The sequence below is a fragment of the Epinephelus fuscoguttatus genome, linkage group LG4 (genome assembly GCF_011397635.1).
Source record: "Epinephelus fuscoguttatus linkage group LG4, E.fuscoguttatus.final_Chr_v1".
Lineage (NCBI taxonomy): Eukaryota > Metazoa > Chordata > Actinopteri > Perciformes > Serranidae > Epinephelus > Epinephelus fuscoguttatus.
This window is the reverse complement of record NC_064755.1, coordinates 46,255,190-46,270,997: the sequence shown is the minus strand read 5'-3', so window position 1 is coordinate 46,270,997 and position 15,808 is coordinate 46,255,190. Positions and strand designations below refer to the sequence as shown.

Genomic DNA, 15,808 nt, shown 5'->3' with positions numbered 1-15,808 from the left:
TTACGTAAGGGGCCGTTCACACGCCACCTTTTTTTGCGCCCTCAAATTCATTATTTTCAATGTAGATGCGCAGCAGGCGCTTTAACACCAGAGTGACGCCGTCGCAGCGCACACGTCCCTGAGCACCGACTTTTTAGGGCACAATGGTTGCTCCCTGAAATAAACCTAATTCAACTTTTTTTTCCGTTAAACGTTTTTTTGGGGGGGATTTTTCCTTATCCGCTGTGAGGGTCATAAGGACAGAGAGATGTCATATGCTGTAAAGCCCTGTGATGAAAATTGTGATTTGTGATATTTGGCTTTATAAATAAAATTGAAATTGAATTGAAATTGAACGCAGCAGTGTGCATGTCATGTGACGAGGAACAACCAATCACAGCCTATGATATCTTTCTCTTCTTCTGTAAATATTCAGTCTGATAAACACAGAAAAGTTGATCATGTTAGTGCAGGGCTACCCAGAGCTTTACATCTGTCCCACAGACAATAGGTCTACATACTTATAAACGGCTCCTGGAAGAAGATCAGCTCTGCTCTCAGGGTTTCAGGTAAACAGGCTGTATGATGCTTGTTAAAGTTGCTTAGAAACCGCAGACACAACCTACCGCTGCACTCTTGAAAGCTGGATCAAAAAAAGCACAATAGTAGGACCCAGTGTCCGACCTTGCACTTCCAGGCAGTTAAAGATAGTTCAAGAGGTTTTGGAGCAGTGACATCAGATCAAAAACTGTCACAAAAGCCCCCCTTTCCCCTAAGCAACCCTGCATTTCCAGTCACAGAGACAAAATTACTCAAATGTTGGAGAAATGCAAGAAGAAGAGTTGGTAAACATAAAGATGCTGCGTTGGTCATGTGGGCACAATGCACGACAAAATAAAGTTAAATGTAAACACTGTCAGAAAACCACACAGTCTATTGCAGCCTCCACAGAAGTGTTTAGTGGTGTGTGTATGTGTGACTTTCCACAACCTAAAAGCATCAGAGACCATTCAGACATACAGAGGAGTCGTCTCATACATCTGATTGGACCACATCAACAGGAGATGACAAACAGCAGGAACACAGGATGAATTACAACAGACACATAATGTACAATAAAATCCTTCAACACTTGGAGATCAAGTTTAACCTGCTGTTAAAATACACAGAAACTTAGTAGTGCGGCGAAGCATATCAGCTTTTCAGTGGGAGAGGGAAAGCATATTAATTGTGTAGCCCACTTACTAAGGGTGATAACTTTCTAATACAACAAATAATAACCCCGGCATTTCCTCGAGGCACTGCATGTGATAAGAAAAGCATTCAGTGGAGCGACTTTATTAATGCAGCAACAATCTACCTTTGCAAGGACATGGTGCTGCGACAGACAGTCGAGACAGAGGGGCTCAGAGCAATGATTGAAACACTGGGTTCATTGTATGTCTTACCAGGTTGAAAGTGATTCATAATATAATGTGAATTAATATCAGGGTTATTTCTTATGCAACAGAAAATTTGAGAAATTCTCTTTGAATACTTAAATACTTTGAGTGTGTTTATAGTGGCTTATTTTACTGTCAACAGTACGTAAAATATAAAAGCCTTTTAATATCAACATATAATACCAATATCATGTGTGTACTGAACTTTGATTTCTGTTTCACAACAATCTAAAAATACTTTGTTTCAAAAATAAAGCAGTGTTAAAGTGGTGAGTATATCTAGTCATTTTTAGTTCTGTTTTTACAATTTTGCAGTTTAGGCACACACAAAAAAGTTTACATCCTGCAAAAGTTTCATGCACTTGGATTCCTTCACATATTGCATCATTTTCTGAGGCCAAGCAACTGAAGCTTTTAGTATGTACATGATGACACTGAAATTAAAATGTTTTTATATTTATGCACTCCTGACAGAAGAATCAGCCACTACGCACACCCATGAAAAAATATATATATATATTTAAAAATACCGTGATACGCCATGGAACAGCCAACACTGCAAGATATACCCAGTAATTTACATTACAAACCACCTACAATTATAGTTTACAGTCAAACATTTTGATGCACTGTAGGCTCAATTTTTGTAGGACAGTCTAAAGATGCTCTGTAGCAAGTTTGGTGTCAATTGAGCAAAAATTGTGGGAGGAGATAGGTTTAAGAAGTTTTACAGTTTTTGAAAAAACAGAGTGATGAACTTCACAATTTTTAATAGGTTTAAATGTACAAAAGTTTCTTCAGTATTGGGGCTACAGTTTGATGAAAGTGTGAAGTTGTAGCACCATGAGTAGACATGGGGCGTTTAAAGTAGTGCCAGGCCGCATACACATGCTGTCATGTGATCAGAATCAATCAGACGAGACATGTGCTGCTGGGCAGTGCCTCTGTGTGAACTATGCTCAGCAAACCAGTCAGCAAGAAGCAAAAAACTTTGCACAATTTCTTCCAAACAAACCGTGTAAGCTGAGTAATGCTGTTTCATGTAGATAATGTTAGCTAAGTGATGACTAATTAACGGATGCCAATATATCAAGTTTAGTTGGTTAACAAGAACACTAATGTTACTGTTACCTATGTTAAATCGCTTGCTAGCTAGATTCATGCTAGGAATAAACCCACACTTGTGCTCACTATTGCTTTGCACATATTTTTTTAATCTTTATTGCTACAATATAAAGAGCAGGGTCAGGGAGGAGACAGTGGACCAGAGGCCAGCAAGGATGATCATGCAGGGTCTTCACAGGTGAGAAGAGATTATAACTGGCTGAGAAAAGATATCTATAGTATGAAAGTGACTTAGCGATTAATTTCCACAGCTATGTCACCACTACTATTCTTAATCCTATTATAAATTTTACTTTGCACATTTATTATCTATATTATTGCAATAGACAGAAGAGGGACAGGGAGAAACCGGGCAGGTATCAGGACAGGGACCTGACAGCAGCACCAATTATTTATTATTATCAGCCCAAGGCTTCACAGGTAAGGAGAAATTATAACTGGTTAAGGAAATGTCTATAGGATAAGAGTGACTCTAAGATTAATTTTCACAGCTATTTCAGAACTACTCTTATTTATACTCTAAAATGTTTTTGTCTGTATTGCAATAGCAATACTACTGAATTATTTGTGTTTTTTAACATGATGTGAACTGATTGATTCCTCACCCCTTTATCCACCGATGCTCTGATGCTCAGCGTTCTGCTGCCGGTCTCTCCCCTCACCATGGCCGTTCTCAGCTACAAGTGCAAATAATACAAAGTTATATCAGTTGTGTTCCTCTCAAATCAATTTGTGAAGGCTTTCATTCCTAATTCCTGAGTTTGAAATCGTAGTTACCCTCTCATCTGTATCCTCCCACTCCACCTCCGACAGATCCACACTGTTGTAGTTTGGCTTCGGCTTCAGTTTCTTTCCATCTTTATACTGTAGGACAGAGGACACACTGTTACTGTGTACGTGTGTGTGTGTGTGTGTGTGTGTGTGTGTGTGTGTGTGTGAGAGTAGTGAAATACTGTATAACCGTCCTCATAAATACTTAATACCTTCTCCCCTTAATGTACCCTTCAGGACATCTGCTACACTGTAATGGTACATCTCTTTCTTTAAATAGAGATCTCATCAATCAGAGCAGCAGCAGCAGCAGTAGAGCAGGCGCCCCATGTACAAGGCTGTTGCTGCAGCGGCCCGGGTTCGACTCCAGCCTGTGGCCCTTTGCTGCATGTCACTCCCTCTCTCTCTCCCCCCTTCACACTTGTCTGTCCTATCAATTAAAGGCTAAAAATGCCCCAAAAAATATCTTTAAAAAAAAAAAAAAAAAAAAATCTGTCGTCTGCATTCATGTTGAACTCACCAGAGGTCGAAGGTCAGGGTGAGCCAGGATGTAACCGTTATTGGTGATGAGGAAGGCGTAGCCGTGAGCTCCCAGCTGTGGAGGAAGGTGAGGAAGAAACACATGGAGAGGAAGCTTGAGGAATTTTGACGTTTACAGCTTTTATTGTGAAAAGCAAGACCAACTTCCCAACACATCTCAACCGAGCTCACCATGTATCTGGGTGCCAGCTTCATCACCTCCATCAGTGGGACGTCAGAGCCAACCACACCCAGCAGGATCCCATGGGACAGCTGGAGAGACAGGCAGCAGGGTCACTTTAATACCACACAGTTTTAGACACCTGGAGGAATCTCCCCTCTGATCAACTGTTTTAATACAACAACACTGTTGTAATGTGAAAATGTAAACTACAGCTTCTACATTTGGTCAGTTTCTGGTCAGCTTCCTGCTCCTATGGAGGGATGAATGTGGTCTCTTTTCCTGTTTGTTGAAGACTGAAACAAAATGGCGACTGTCAAGTCAAGTCAAAATTTATTTATATAGCACATTTAAAAACAACGTCGGTTGACCAAAGTGCTGTACAGTTCATCCAAAGAATGAATGAATACTGGACTGGAGAGAAAAATCCTCACAGACGCTGTTAAACTCCTCCTGAGCAGCGGTTCTCAACTCGGGTCCTTAAAGGGAGCTCCAGCGGGTACCCAGAAAAATGTGGAATATCTATTTTAACTATTTCATTCACTACAGACGTGAACCCAGTGTGAGTCAGAGGAGTGACTATGTGAGTGACAACAATGATTTCTGGCCTTTATCGTATCTAACAACCAAAATCTTTTCAGATATAAGTCCCTTAAAGTTCAGATAACTTTAATGAAGGATGACAGCTGATTGACATAACGTGAAGTCGTGTCTATTTTCAGATGTCTGACAATTTCGGACAAAAAAAACAGACTCAATATGCAGAGGCTTTTAGAGTAGACAGAGTTGACACTGACCGTTTCCTTCTTCTTGCTGAACACTGGCATGGCCACAGAGGTCATCAGCAGGAGACTCTGAGCTTTGGTGGTGAAGAGCTGAGACAAAGCAAAACAATCGAGACAGAGTGAGTTTTCTATTTCTTTAAGAACACACACTTTCAAACATGACTGATGGACTGGGGAGACAGTTTATAAGGCTGCTGTCAGCCCTAGAGTGGTCTCCTCTGGTCTGAATCAGGGACTCATGTTGTTCCAAAGTTGTATAATTGCCTAGAGTTGGTTGGTGTTCTCACGGCAGCATTTACAAGAGGACCAGATCAAATGCCTTGTGTGAGAAAGCTGCTCTTGATTGGTCAGAATTTCCATGTGGGAAAAATCCAGGAAGTAAAGCAAACGTTGAAGAAGAGTACACTTGCAAGATAAATGTGACACTTTCTAATGTCACAATGGAGGGACAACTACGCAGGTTGATTTTAGCGCTGCTCATCGTGGACTATATTGCTGTCATTGTTCATTTTAGTCAAAGCATACAGTTTGAAAACGAGGCAAACGCGGCTCCAACTAGAAAACAATGTTTTGATGCATTGGATGTGCTGAATGTGCATATTAAGGCAGTACAGGAGGAGGTGCACATTAATAATCCTCCAGGACTGTAACATGCTCATGTTTAACCCAAACAATGTGTCATGTGACTGCAGTTGCTTCACATCCAGGTCAAACACCTTCTCACCACAAACCAACCGCACCAGAGTTCCTTTGGAACCGGACTGAGACCACCTCTTCAAGAAGGTCTCAGTCCGGTTGTTTTGCTGTGTTCACACCTGCACAAACGAACCGCACTGAGGGGACAAACACACCTGAGTTTGACTGAACCGAACCAAACAGGGCAGGTGTGAAAGCACCCTGAAGACATTTAAAATGGTGACTGACACCATGTTCAAACAGCGTCTGTGTGGTTTGATAAAACGATGACAATCTTACAGTCTTTTCTTTGAATTTTCTATACAGAGTTCATTCTTGGTCAGCTACACACAGTTTATACACAGCTTTGTTATCAGTGTTGTCAGCAGAAGCAATCAAATGAAAAGCTGTTTGTGTTGGGACCCTGTTATAATGACAACCTGCTCGCTGCACATCATCCCTTACATATAATATAATATGTTCATGGTGACATTACATGCAGCTAGTGCAGCTCTGAGGTTGAACTCCAGGTGGTGATGTGGGACTACTGCAGTACTGTGTGCATGTTAAAGCACCGTGGTGGTAAAAGTACTACAATCACTATAATGTGAACCAGTGGTTCTCAACATGAGGGTCAGGGCACTGTGGGAGGTCATTAAATAACTCAGAGGGAGTCTTTCATATATGTTGATATATTAATGTCTAACATGTCAAACATATACCATGTAACTTTTATGTGTACTGAAATCGTCTTCTTCTACATATTAAATCTTGCAGGATGAAGAACTGTTCATCTAAAACTACAACTTCTTCTTCTTTACCTCCTTGGTGTTGGGAAGCTGTCGGAGCGATGGAGGAAAACGCCCAGAGGATCATGGGAGAATGAGTCCAAACACAGGGAGGAAGCAGACAGATGAAGGTGAAGTGATGATGATGATGATGACTGTACAGTATGCTCACTTAAAGGAGTAGTTCACTCCAAAATGACAATGTAGAAAGAAAGGTTTCATGATTTCATGTCTGATACACTTAGAAAATAATGAGCTGCTACTTTAAGCTCTCTGATTGGCCGGCTCTGGCTCACCACAGAGTCCATGTAGGCTTCCGTCCAAATGATGTCATGGTCATGGTTGATGACCATTGGCCGGCTGAGCACGTGCAGGTACTCCATGACGTTCTCCTGCACGTCGGCCAGCGTGGAGATGTGTGTGTAGTAACCTGGGAGAACACACACACAGAAACATGCAGTTTATAGAGAGAGACACACACACACACACACGCACACACACACGAACACGCACACACACAGTCAAGCGCACACACCCTTGTTGTTGCAGGCAATCCACTTGGTGTTCTGAGCGAAGGTCATCTCTCTGCCGATCAGGTAGGTGAAGACTCGCACCTGAACAGAGAAACAGTTTGTTAACCCTTTGTTGTTCTGGATTCCTCATCTACAGAGTTACTGTCGTGTTTCAGTCACTGTGGGCGTCCATCAGTCGGCCTTCTCTCCAATATAATGGGACGAGCTGGCACTCGGCTTGTGGTGCACTAAGCACGAAAATAGAATACATTAGAAAAACTCAACATAAACGTCTCTTTCCAGAAATCATAACCCGGTTCATGCAGGAACTATTTTCTTTAAACTAAACTACACCTGCTGACCAAATCACTACGCAGAAGGAAGCCGGCACCTGCTGCTAGCTCACATAGCACCACTGAGCTAGCTAACGTTACAGCTCAGCTGAGGAGGATGCCATTAATGTTGACATGTCGCACTGTCACAAGCACGAGTCTCTTGTCCATGATTGGATGCACGCTCCCTTCTGTGTGGTGATACGGGTGAAGTTTGGTAGAAAGAAAACAGCACGTTCATGATACTGCTCACAAGAAATAAAGGCCTGTGTCTGATATCTATTCAGATAAAGGCCTGGTACCCTCTGCAGTTGGCCCCAGCTATAAATGTGCACACAGACACACATGCTGGTGCTAAACATGCCCAGTCTCATGAGCTCATGTCACTGGTGAAAGGGAGCTGATTTCGCAGAGAAATCCCAGTTAGTGTGCGGAGAGATCGTCTCTTCTCTCTGACCCCCAGTGCTCGTCCTCACCCTGCGCTCAGGCCAGTTGAACTCCTCAAAGACAGACTCAAAGTCCTCCATGGCTCCATCTGTGATCAGCATGATGGCCTGGTTACACATGCTGCCCTGACCGTTCACCCTCGCCTGCACACACACACACACACACACACACACACACACACACAGACACAATATAAGAACTTACAGGTGTCACAGTGACTGTGAAGTGACCTGTCTGCATCACATTCAACTCTGGATTTGAGTTGGGCAGGCAAAGCAGGGCCAAAAAAAGGTTTCTCTGATTGTCAACTGGTTTTAGAAACTGCATATTTGAATGTGTATATACACACACATCACATCCTCTGAGGCTAAATGCTTTCTAACTTCCTGTAGGAGACCACAGCAACAACATGTTAATATTTAACAATACAAAAATAATCTGAGAGCTTTTAAGTTTTGTTAAATGAAGAGCTTAATTTCTTCTTGCTCCTGTGATCATCATGGGACACAAACCTCATTTAGGATTTTGAAGGATTCCTTCATGGCGTTCTTGATCTTCGCTTCACCTTTAACGTGCAGCTCCTCCACCAGCAGCTTAAAGTGCTGAGAGACACAGAGATAAATAAGATAAGATAAGATAAGATAAGATAAGAACAGTAGAGCGTAAGGTAAAGCTTTATTTATGCTGTGGGAAATTGTTGTTCTGGATTTTTTTTGTCGTAATTTCAATACGAAGAAGGAAAGAGTAAAACTATAAAAAATAAAAAATACAATATATTGCAATAATGTTGGTATTTTTACACGAGTAGAGAATCTGAATCCTTCTTGTAGCTCTGAGATCAGACTGCAGAGCACTGGACAGAGGATGACCTGCTGCGGCTTGACATGTCAAGAAGTAGGCCAATAGGTTGACCTGAAAATAACGTTGAGGGGCATTCCTCTGTGTGGTGTGTGTGTGTGTGTGTGTGTGTGTCTGTGTGTGTGTTGGCCGCTAAGACGCCTCATCAGCTCTTTAAGCCTCCATGAAGCAGATAATGGTCTTACCTCTCTGTTGTCCAAGTCGGCCTGGACCAGAGTTCCTTTGAAGCACGGCTCCACGTACCGAACGTAGTCAGTGTACTGCAAACAGGAGGACACAGGTTCAAATCCGCAGACCAGTAACAGCAGCCTCCCGAAGGATGTAAGGAAACTAAGTACATTTACTCAAGTACCGTACTTAAAGGTCCAGTGTGTAGGATTTAGGGGGATATACTGGAATATAGTATAGTAAGTATAGTTTCCTGCTTGGCTTTTAATGTTTAACTGCTTTACTCAGTGTTTTAACCAGTTTTAATGACCAGCTCTGTTTGTTTAAGAGAGGAGGAGAGACCTCTGTGGATAATTCAGCTCCCGCTAACAACCTCCTCAACAATCAACACTGAAAGAATCAGAGCCAGGAGAAGTTTCATCTGGTTGCAATCTGCAATCCTCACCGCTAGACGCCACTAAATGCCCCTAAATCTTACATGCCGAACCCTTGAGTACAAACCTGAAGTATTTGTATTTTACCTCCAACGCTCCTTTAAATTCTACACACTGAATTTATCTGAGAACATTAGTTACTTTCCAGATGAAGATTTTTACACAGAAAACATACAAAGGTTTATAAAATATGATGTTATGTAATAAATTAATTTAACCAGCAGTTTATACAAGTACAGCTGAAAAATAATGTGACACCATTACATTAACATTTCATGGTTTCAGCTTCACAAACTTTTCCTCTGAATGATGTTAATAACTGTAATGTGTTAGTGATAATGTTGAGAAGGTGTCACTTTGGGCTCTGGGTCATTGTGACGAACATTTCTCACTGTTTTCACTAATCAGTCGATTAATGGAGGAAATAATTAGCAGATTGATCCATGATGAAAATAATCATTAGTTAATGGTTCATAATCAGCTCCACCTGAACCAACAACAACAGTACAATCCTGAGTTCACAGTAATTATGTGATGATATGTGGGATGAACAGATTGTGAAACTCTGGGCCAACACCAATGTTTAAAACAACAATTTAGTTGACAGCCGATGTTTTTGTTGCTATTGATTCCCTCTGTTGTGCCAGGGGAAAAGAAATCTACATTTTAAAAAATGACTGAAGTGTTTTAGAGTCATTCGTCTTTAAATGAGCACAAATTCAATAAAACACATTTATTTAACACGTTTAATAAAACTTTCTTTCACAAGAAAAAAAAACTGCTTTGAAAGCCTTCTAACGATATAATATCTCACACTTCCTGCTCTAATATCTATATTATTATTATGTTGCCGTGAAAACGTCAAATTTCTCTTTCAGACAACTGTATTTATTCAAGATGCTCATCAAAAATAAATTTTACAAGATTGCATTTGAACATATCACGAGATGGTTATAATTTACCTTCACCTAATACTCATTTTTACTGAATAGGGCTTGAACACATCATCAGTGCAACCTCTGTTAGCACTTAGTTTTGGCCACTGGCTGCTAACAGCTAACGCTATAAATATACTTATATATATAAATAACAGTAGCAGAGTCACAGGGGACTTTTTCCTCATTACATGCTTTTGCTGCAGGAACATTTTCAATGCAGGACTTTTATTTGTAGCTGAGTATTTTTACAGTATCTGAGTACTTCCTCTACCACTGCTGTAATGTCAGACTGTGTTTGGTTGTTGAAATGTGTGTGTGTGCGAGTCTGTTTGTGTGTGTTTGTCTCACAGCAATGACGTTGACAAAGTCGTTCTCTCCCAGTGTGTCCAGGATGGTGTTGATGGTGTGTTTGGCGATGGTCATCTTCAGCCCCTTCATGCTGCCGCTGATGTCCACCATGATGATGATGTCTTTGGGAGACGTGGCTGCCTGGATGTACCTGAACACAACATGACAACAGACCCACTATCCATTCATTTCAATGTTTGTGATGTCCTCTTGTTACACGCTTTATTGCATTATCAAACACAGTGACTGATCAGATTTGACAGTGTATTGTCTGAAAGGTGTTATATAAATGATATATCATTATTATCATCATTATTATTATTATTAAAATCTCTATGAACTCCACATTATTGATAGAAACAAATAAAATGTGTCACTCAGAGTTACAGGCAGCAGCTTTTTCCAGCTCAGCTGCAGTAATGCGGCGTGACGTGGCATTCAGGGACATATGCAGCTCTCTGGTATTATTTAGAAATGCATGAACAGTCGCATATGGTGCCATGTGGGCAGCAGTGACCCGGCTAAGGAAGGAGCTTATCGTCTTTTCCAGAGGATCAAGACTCTGACTGGCCGCTGCTCAGCCGACACACAGCCAGCAGAACGAGCGCCTCAGACTGAAGCTCAGTGTCACACAGGCAGTTTCTCCTTTATGTATTAATAATCATTTCTGTTGTTACATGGCCGTCAGTTGTGAGCTTTGCTTTTTAGCCTAACAGACACAAAACAACAAACACACTGTATCTAAGAATTAAACATCAGTTTCACTTTTTACTGTCAGAGGTGTTGACTCAGCTTGATGGTCATTTTGGAGGTTTTACTTTGTCATTTCTGGTTTATAAAATATCAGGTTAAACGTCTTTCAGTTGGTGTCTGTGAGGATTTAACTTCCTGTTCCTTCTTTCAAATCATTTTACCGAGTTTGACTTCAGGATTTTAGACACTTTTCTTCTTCATGCTATATAAGTTTGCAGCATTTGGGACTGTCATTTATTCCAATAAACATCTGTCTATTTTAACATGTGACAGATCAACGAACAGGACAGCAGATATTGTATTTTAAAGTTTTTATAAACTTTATGAAGTCCTGGTGTTGTGAGTTTCGAGACACAGGCTGAAGATGTGTTGTAATATTTATAAACTTCTTTTTAAAAAAAACCTACAAACAGGCAAAATTCAAAGTATGATGTCGTTAATGTTTCTGGACTTTATGCTCCTGTTTCCAAGCTGCTGGCATGCTGACACCTTTACTGACAGACTAAACTGAGCGACCCATCTGTCTCAGTGTTTACAGCAGACCAGATTATTATTGAATATTATTTATATCTGTAAACAAACTGAGTTCAGTGTGTTCATTCAAACACAATGTCTGAGCTCCACCAGCTGTATTTAAAGCCAGCAGAGAACGTCATCTGTTGTTTTCAATAATGCGTGTTGAAGTAGTGGGATCGAAATTTTTAACCGGGCGTTTTGAAAATGTGATTCAAGTTTCATCTTTATGTTTATTCGTCATGCTAGCAGGTCTGTGATGCTGTACTTATGCACAACTGTGCTTTGAGCTAAATGCTAACACTAGCATGCTAAAATGTTCACAGTGAGAAAGCTAACATGCTGAAGATTAGCAGGGGTAATATTTACCATGTTCAGAGTGAGTATTAGCATGCTAACATTAGCTTATTAGCAGTAAACACCAAGTCCAGCTGAGGCTGATGTGGATGTCACCAGTTCTGCAGATATTTGGTCATAAACCAAAATATTGGGCACATTAAAAATGCTGACCTGATGATGGCGCTAGATGAAAAGTCAGAATCACCAATGGTGTTACCATTCATCCTGAATGTAACATTAATATGTGAAGCACATTTCATCACATTCAGTCCAATAAATGTTGAGATAGTTCCTTTAAAATATCAAATGTGAACCTTGTGGTCGCACAAGAGAAAAAGTCAGACAATCGTCAAAGTCGTCAGGATTCATCCTCAGCGCACCGTGAATGTCTGTGGTGAATTTCATGACAACCCATCCCATAATTGTCGAGATATTTCCATCGTTATTGTCTGGTTTTTATGTGAGAAGATGTTGGTGGACTGAACTCACCAGTTCCTGTTCCTGCAGTCGAAGGCTGCCACACCGTTGGAGTCTGGAGTCCATTTAATACCTGACAGAGACACATGGAGTCAGTTCAGATCGACCTCTCAGATACTGCTGGTATCACTGTCTGCAGTTAACATGGAAACACTCAGAGATACAACAAACTACCAACTGTCAGCAGATTATGTAGGCTGTATAAAGACACCATCACACATGCATGAATTAACACTGGCAAACATTCACCTCCTGTTCACTAACATTCACTGTCACAAAGGGTGGAGGCAGAGCATCTTTGGTGAACTCTGACCAGCAAAGTCTCAGCTGCAACCAGTATCTAAGAGGTACGTGTGGGACGATAGGGATGCACTGATTCATCAGCCCAACACTGGTATTAGCCGATATTCGCCTTGTTGATGGGGACGGCTGATGTTTTTCTGTGGGTTTCCTCCAGGTGCTCCCACATGTTCTCCCTGTGTCAGCGTGGGTTTCCTCCAGGTGCTCTGACATGTTCTCCCTGTGTCAGCGTGGGTTTCCTCCAGGTGCTCTGACATGTTCTCCCTGTGTCAGCGTGGGTTTCCTCCAGGTGCTCTGACATGTTCTCCCTGTGTCAGCGTGGGTTTCCTCCAGGTGCTCTGACATGTTCTCCCTGTGTCAGCGTGGGTTTCCTCCAGGTGCTCTGACATGTTCTCCCTGTGTCAGTGTGGGTTTCCTCCAGGTGCTCTGACATGTTCTCCCTGTGTCAGCGTGGGTTTCCTCCAGGTGCTCTGACATGTTCTCCCCGTGTCAGCATGGGTTTCCTCCAGGTGCTCTGACATGTTCTCCCCGTGTCAGTGTGGGTTTCCTCCAGGTGCTCTGACATGTTCTCCCTGTGTCAGTGTGGGTTTCCTCCAGGTGCTCTGACATGTTCTCCCTGTGTCAGCATGGGTTTCCTCCAGGTGCTCTGACATGTTCTCCCTGTGTCAGCGTGGGTTTCCTCCAGGTGCTCTGACATGTTCTCCCTGTGTCAGCGTGGGTTTCCTCCAGGTGCTCCAACATGTTCTCCCCGTGTCAGCGTGGGTTTCCTCCAGGTGCTCTGACATGTTCTCCCTGTGTCAGCGTGGGTTTCCTCCAGGTGCTCTGACATGTTCTCCCTGTGTCAGCGTGGGTTTCCTCCAGGTGCTCCAGCTTCCTCCCACAGTCCAAAGACATGCAGGTTAATTGGTGACTCTAAATTGTCCGTAGGTGTGAATGTGAGTGTGAATGGTTGTCTGTCTCTATGTGTCAGTCCTGTGATAGTCTGGTGACCTGTCCAGGGTGAACCCTACCTCTCACCCAGTGTCAGCTGGGATAGGCTCCACCCCTCCACGACCCTCAAAAGGATAAGCTGCTACGGAAATGGATGAATGTATTTAAATAATTACAGTAGTTATTACATTTTTAACGACTAGTCTAAAACTGACCGGGGTAGATCCTGAAGAAGCCGGTGGAGCTGCCAAAGAACTGCCAGGTGAGCGTTGGATCCTTCTGGAAGTTACTGATGAAGACGTCGTTTAACGCCTCAGAGTTGTAGATGGCGTTGAGGATGTTGGGATCTGCACACAGAGAACAGAAACATCCTGAGCAAAGCTAAACTTTACAGGAAGTGTTTGTACATTTCAGAGGCAGAGCCGGCGACCTCTGACCTTTGTTGTAGACGTTGGTGGGAACCTGGATGTTGCTCTGCTGTGTGTTCACCATCAGGTTGTTAAAGTGTTCGTTCTCCTCCAGGGGGAACTCTCCGCCCAGCTCCACGTTGTTCCCGTCCTCGTCCACCGTGTTGATCATCATGGAGTTGTAGTAATCAAACTGTTCAGGAGACAGGAAGTAGGACATGAACAGGTTCCTTTCAGAATAAGGTGCTGACTTTTAGACAAAGGAGTAAATATCTATCCACCATAAATTACCTTAAATATCCTGACAACATTACGCGCAGGCATCTCTCCGAATATAAATGAATAAGGACAAATGATGGGATTTTATGAAGCACAGTGTGGAACACAACTTCAGTTTAAAATAATAAAAAATTGTAATAATACGTATTATAATTACACAAAATCTGTGTCAGCTGTTATTACCTGACACGCTTAGACCTCCATACACAATGTTTGATACTCAGTTTCTGTACCCCTACGTTCACCTTTGGGGGTACCCCTCCTATAAAGGGCTGTCTCCCACCTTACCTCTCCCTTTTTGCTGTTGTGCTTCGTAGGAGAGGTAAGTGACATTGCTCTTGTGGTAATTTCGGTGTTTCAGAGCTGTTAAGCTGTTTATAAGTTCATTTTCCAGCCTAAGGTTATTGTATAATATCGTGACATATTCCTGAGTCACCTAATTTGTGTAGGGGCTCGAGTTATATGGTCGTAATTGACAGAGGATTTTGTTTTTACCTCTTGCTGTCAGTTGTCAAGAATAAATGGAGATCAACAGTCTGGGCCTCTTCATATCAACACAACGCAGACAACACTAGAGTCCACCGGGTACATAAACCGATCAGCCAAAACAGTCAAAACACCGACAGGTGAAGTGAATAACATTGATCACCTTGTTACAATGCAATGCTCTGCTAGGAGACCTTTGGTCCTGGTATTCATGTGGATGCCACCTGAAGCCCTTCACCAACCCAAACACTGCTGTGGGCTAGGTAACCCCCCTCACAGCAACGGTACTCCCTGATGGCAGTGCCCCCCAGCAGGACAATGAACCATGCCACACCACAAAAGCTGCTCAGGAATGGCCTGAGGAACATGACAGAAAGCTCAAGGCATCGACCTGGCCTCCAAGTCTCCCACACCTCAATCTGACTGAGCATCTTGGGAAGTACTGGTGTCCCACCTCACAACTGACAGGTCTAAATGATCTGAAGCCAGCACCTGGCCGGGTGCCAGACACCACAGGACACCTTCCAGAGATCCTGTGTCCATGCCTTGACATGTCAGAGACATGTCCACTCCAGGAAGGCCTCACCGTGGATTAGGGGTGCCTCAGAGGTACCAGCACGTCCCATGGGGGGACAGCCTGCCGTTCCGAAACACTGCCGTTCTGAACCACCGCCACTCCGAAACTGATTTTCAAGTCCATATCGAATTTCCTGCATCAAACACTGCCGTCTGCTCTCCGGCCACACTCGCACAATTCTGAAATTTGCTGTACTACAAAAGCTTGAAATGAACGTTCAACTCATTGTTTTTTTATTGAAAATATGTCACTGTCTTCATTTTTTACGTATAATTTCGCTAGCAGCAAACACATTGAAAAGGAGATGCTTGTCAAGTCTTTTTACATGCGCTGTCTGTGGTGCTGAAATCCCCACTCCCGGCCGCACATGTGGATACGTGTTGATTGGAGGCACCTGTTAACGAACTGCAGGCGTTGTCCCCAGTATTCAGAATAGCGGGGCCTT

At 42.5% G+C, this 15,808-nt stretch overlaps 1 protein-coding gene and 1 long non-coding RNA gene across 2 annotated transcripts in view; one reads left to right on the top strand and one right to left on the bottom strand.

Annotated features, from left to right (window-relative positions):
* The window catches only part of LOC125887861 (voltage-dependent calcium channel subunit alpha-2/delta-4-like), a 174,524-nt gene that overhangs the window by 61,250 nt on the left and 97,466 nt on the right, over positions 1–15,808 (bottom strand). Inside the window, exons 5-19 of the mRNA XM_049574945.1 lie at positions 14,052–14,214; positions 13,830–13,961; positions 12,397–12,457; positions 10,303–10,453; positions 8,600–8,674; positions 8,069–8,158; positions 7,586–7,699; positions 6,801–6,879; positions 6,562–6,695; positions 6,299–6,316; positions 4,815–4,892; positions 4,029–4,109; positions 3,838–3,912; positions 3,324–3,410; positions 3,152–3,223 (exon numbers count right to left, since the gene is read on the bottom strand). Of these exons, the coding sequence (XP_049430902.1) occupies positions 3,152–3,223; positions 3,324–3,410; positions 3,838–3,912; positions 4,029–4,109; positions 4,815–4,892; positions 6,299–6,316; positions 6,562–6,695; positions 6,801–6,879; positions 7,586–7,699; positions 8,069–8,158; positions 8,600–8,674; positions 10,303–10,453; positions 12,397–12,457; positions 13,830–13,961; positions 14,052–14,214 (1,410 nt within the window). The remainder of the gene's footprint in view (positions 1–3,151; positions 3,224–3,323; positions 3,411–3,837; positions 3,913–4,028; positions 4,110–4,814; positions 4,893–6,298; positions 6,317–6,561; positions 6,696–6,800; positions 6,880–7,585; positions 7,700–8,068; positions 8,159–8,599; positions 8,675–10,302; positions 10,454–12,396; positions 12,458–13,829; positions 13,962–14,051; positions 14,215–15,808) is intronic.
* Positions 12,830–13,678, top strand: LOC125886837 (uncharacterized). The gene is made up of 3 exons (XR_007449096.1): positions 12,830–13,061; positions 13,282–13,413; positions 13,502–13,678. It is a non-coding gene; the product is annotated as an uncharacterized LOC125886837 (long non-coding RNA).